This window comes from Nanorana parkeri, unplaced genomic scaffold (assembly GCF_000935625.1).
Source record: "Nanorana parkeri isolate BGI_ZX_2015 unplaced genomic scaffold, ASM93562v1 scaffold1448, whole genome shotgun sequence".
Lineage (NCBI taxonomy): Eukaryota > Metazoa > Chordata > Amphibia > Anura > Dicroglossidae > Nanorana > Nanorana parkeri.
Genome location: NW_017307716.1, coordinates 1 through 3,036, shown reverse-complemented (window position 1 = coordinate 3,036; position 3,036 = coordinate 1). Strand labels below are relative to the sequence as shown.

General features: G+C 43.7%; 1 protein-coding gene across 1 annotated transcript in view; it reads left to right on the top strand.

The window, feature by feature from the left end:
• The window catches only part of AMDHD2 (amidohydrolase domain containing 2), a 19,325-nt gene extending 16,460 nt beyond the window's left edge, over window positions 1-2,865 (top strand). The window contains exons 7-9 of the mRNA XM_018570053.1: window positions 1,432-1,576; window positions 1,837-1,944; window positions 2,792-2,865. Coding sequence (XP_018425555.1) covers window positions 1,432-1,576; window positions 1,837-1,944; window positions 2,792-2,865 — 327 coding nt within the window. The remainder of the gene's footprint in view (window positions 1-1,431; window positions 1,577-1,836; window positions 1,945-2,791) is intronic.
• Window positions 2,866-3,036: the final 171 nt, after the last annotated feature.

The following is a 3,036-nucleotide window of genomic DNA, read 5'->3' as shown; positions in this document are numbered from 1 at the left end:
CCCCTCCCCCGTCCATTCCGCCAGTCAGCGCTAGCGGAGCGGGGAATCCAGCCCCTCCCCTGTCACGGCAGAGAGCCGTGACAGGATCGAGAGGTGAGCGAACGCCGGTATGTGTTCGCTCACCTCCCGATCTACTGAGCCGACCTGTGACAGTCTCATTGTCACAGGTCGGCTAGAACTATGAGGTGAGTGACAAGCACTCATCTCATAGTTCTCCTATAAATTTGACCTGGAAGGAAAATATACTAATTACATTTGTATTGCCATATTCGGACAGAATAAATATACATACAGCTTTGCAGGACAAATGGCTCTGCAAATTTTTTATAAATACATCTTCATGCTATTCACTGACAATATGCTCACACTCATTAGGCTTAATTCACAAAACTAACACACCAAGATGACAGTAATTATTTTCAAAAAAGTGACCATAATTTTTATCAGAGTTCATTGACATCCGAAGTTTACAGTCATACGACCTTTTCCTTGTGTAAGGAACGCCAGGCAAATCAAGTCTTAGCCCTCGCATTGGGGCTACCCAAGCACTGCAAGGGTTAAGTGTTCACTTTGTCTAGGTACAAAAATAACATAATTATACTCGCCCGAACCACGATCCCGGCTGGATGTTGGACAGTACCTTCTAGCCTCTCTCCCTCTCTGCTGCAGCGGTCTAAGTTCCTGTGAGTCATTATGTACTATATAGTGTATAGGACGTCGAGGAACATTCCATCACTGGAGCAGAGGGGGTAGGCAGGCTGGAGGAAGCGGTGTAAGAGCCAACCGGGAATGCAGTTCGGGTGAGTATAACTTTGTTGTTTTTGATAATATACAAAAATGAGCACTTCACCCTTGCAGTACGGGGTAGTCCCACTAGAATGGCTAATAAAAGACATTTCTGGAGTTAAAACACGCTTCCCTACTTCAACAGAACAGACAACAACACCCTTTTAAAGTGGACCTGAAGTCTAAACTGTTTTACCTCCCTCGATCCTCTTTGCTGATGTCCTATCACATAACCTGCTACAAAACGTTGTGTGAATCTCATCTGTGAGCAGCTCCATTTAATGCCTCGTAAGCAAAGTTGCACCAGCGGCGCAGATGATCGATTTCAAAGGGTGACACTCAGGCAAACCCAACCGATCAGTATACAGATCTCTTCCCTCTTGCAATGAACATGTGACCTGCAGAAGCAGCTGTGATTGGGAACTGGCACCCGCTGGGGGTAAATATTACAAAGAGCTTTGTAGAAATGTGGGTGATCAGATCATTCCGGGGGGGAGGGATCATATGGGGGTTTAAAGCAGGTTAGATAATGATTAGCTAGCTTTACAGTGGAAACGCACCTATTAGGAGAATTGTCTTATGGCAGTTTGCTGAACTCAGCCATGAATAACCTAAATTGTGCTAACCGTGAACATTTCATTGCAGTTCCACCACCGAGATCCCGGCATTGTGGGGCTGTTGACAAGTGACCGCATTCCACCTGGGAGGACAGTTTATTATGGGATGATTGCAGATGGAATCCACACAAACCCTGCTGCACTCAGGATTGCACACCGCGCACACCCTAATGGTGAGTGTGCTGTGATTAAATTGGGGGATTGTGTGTGAAGAAGCACACTCCGTTTAATAGTCCAGATAAAGCTCTATTCAACTTGGGGTTGAGGTTGATTAGATTGGGGGGAACCTTTCTCTGTGTCATCACCAGCAACAGCAAACACAATGCAAAAATGAGATTTCCTTGAATCGGCAATGTCTCTCCTCCTTTCTTCTACATTCAGTGGGATCATTTTCAGGCAGAAACACACATTTGATATATCTTGTGTATTGCAGGTCTGGTTCTGGTGACAGACGCCATCACAGCCATGGGTCTTGGACCTGGTAAACACACTCTGGGCCAGCAGGAAATCCTCATTGATGGGTTTAATGCCTATGTGGCTGGTGAGTAGACCACTGCAAACTCGTCTCTTTGCCCGTAAACAGATATGGAATCTTAGCGACCCATTTGTAAAGGATTAAAGTTTATGTAAAGCCAATAGTATTTTTTTGTACTAGTGAGATCAGACTTAAAACGAAAAACCTTTTCTTCTATACTAGTGAGATCACAGACCTAAAACAATAACCGTTGCATCTGGACTAGATGCATCAGACTTAAAACAAGAACTTTTGCTTCTGCAATAGAAAGCTTGCAGACATAAAACATAAAACCTTCGCTCCTGTACTAGTGAGATCACAGACTTAAAACAAGAACTTTTGCTTCTGCACTAGAAAGATCACAGACATAAAACATAAAACCTTTGCTCCTGTGCTAGTGAGATCCCAGACCTAAAACATAAAATGTTGCTTCTGTACTAGTGAATTCATAGACCTAAAACAGAAACCTTCGCTCCTGAACTAACAAGATCACAGACCTAAAACATAAAACCTTTGCTTCATTAACAGTGAAATCACAGACCTAGAACAAAAACTTTGACTTATTTGCTTAATGAGGTAATGGACCTGAAAGAAGCATGCAGGTTCTGAGTTCACCATCTGCACGCTTGTTTCAGGTCAAGAACATGGCTGGGCAGCAAAGATCAGGAATTATATTCTTGTGTTGAGTGCTGGGAAAAGCCTCAATGCATGACAGGTTTCCGTGGACTATAACCACCTTTTCTTTCTTGGAGACTATCATGGGTATTCAGTGCAAAAGATCTTATTGCCGGGTCACTGTCCAGTCGTTGTCTAGCACTGATGAAGGTTTCCAACTCAAATACAATGTAGCTTTTTGTTTCCTTCTGTTATGCAGGGACACATACACTGGCAGGCAGCATTGCTACAATGGATACGTGTGTGCGGCACTTCCATGATGCCACAGGTTAGTGACCTCAGGATTACAGTACCTGGTTGGTGGTGTCTTTATTATGTAAAATGTCATATGGATACATTTGCAGACCACTGGGTTTCACACACATATACAGCATGTTGGCTTCAATTCAGTATGTTAGGGTTGCCACCTATTCTGACTCCGATCGTTGTGATAGCGAAATATAT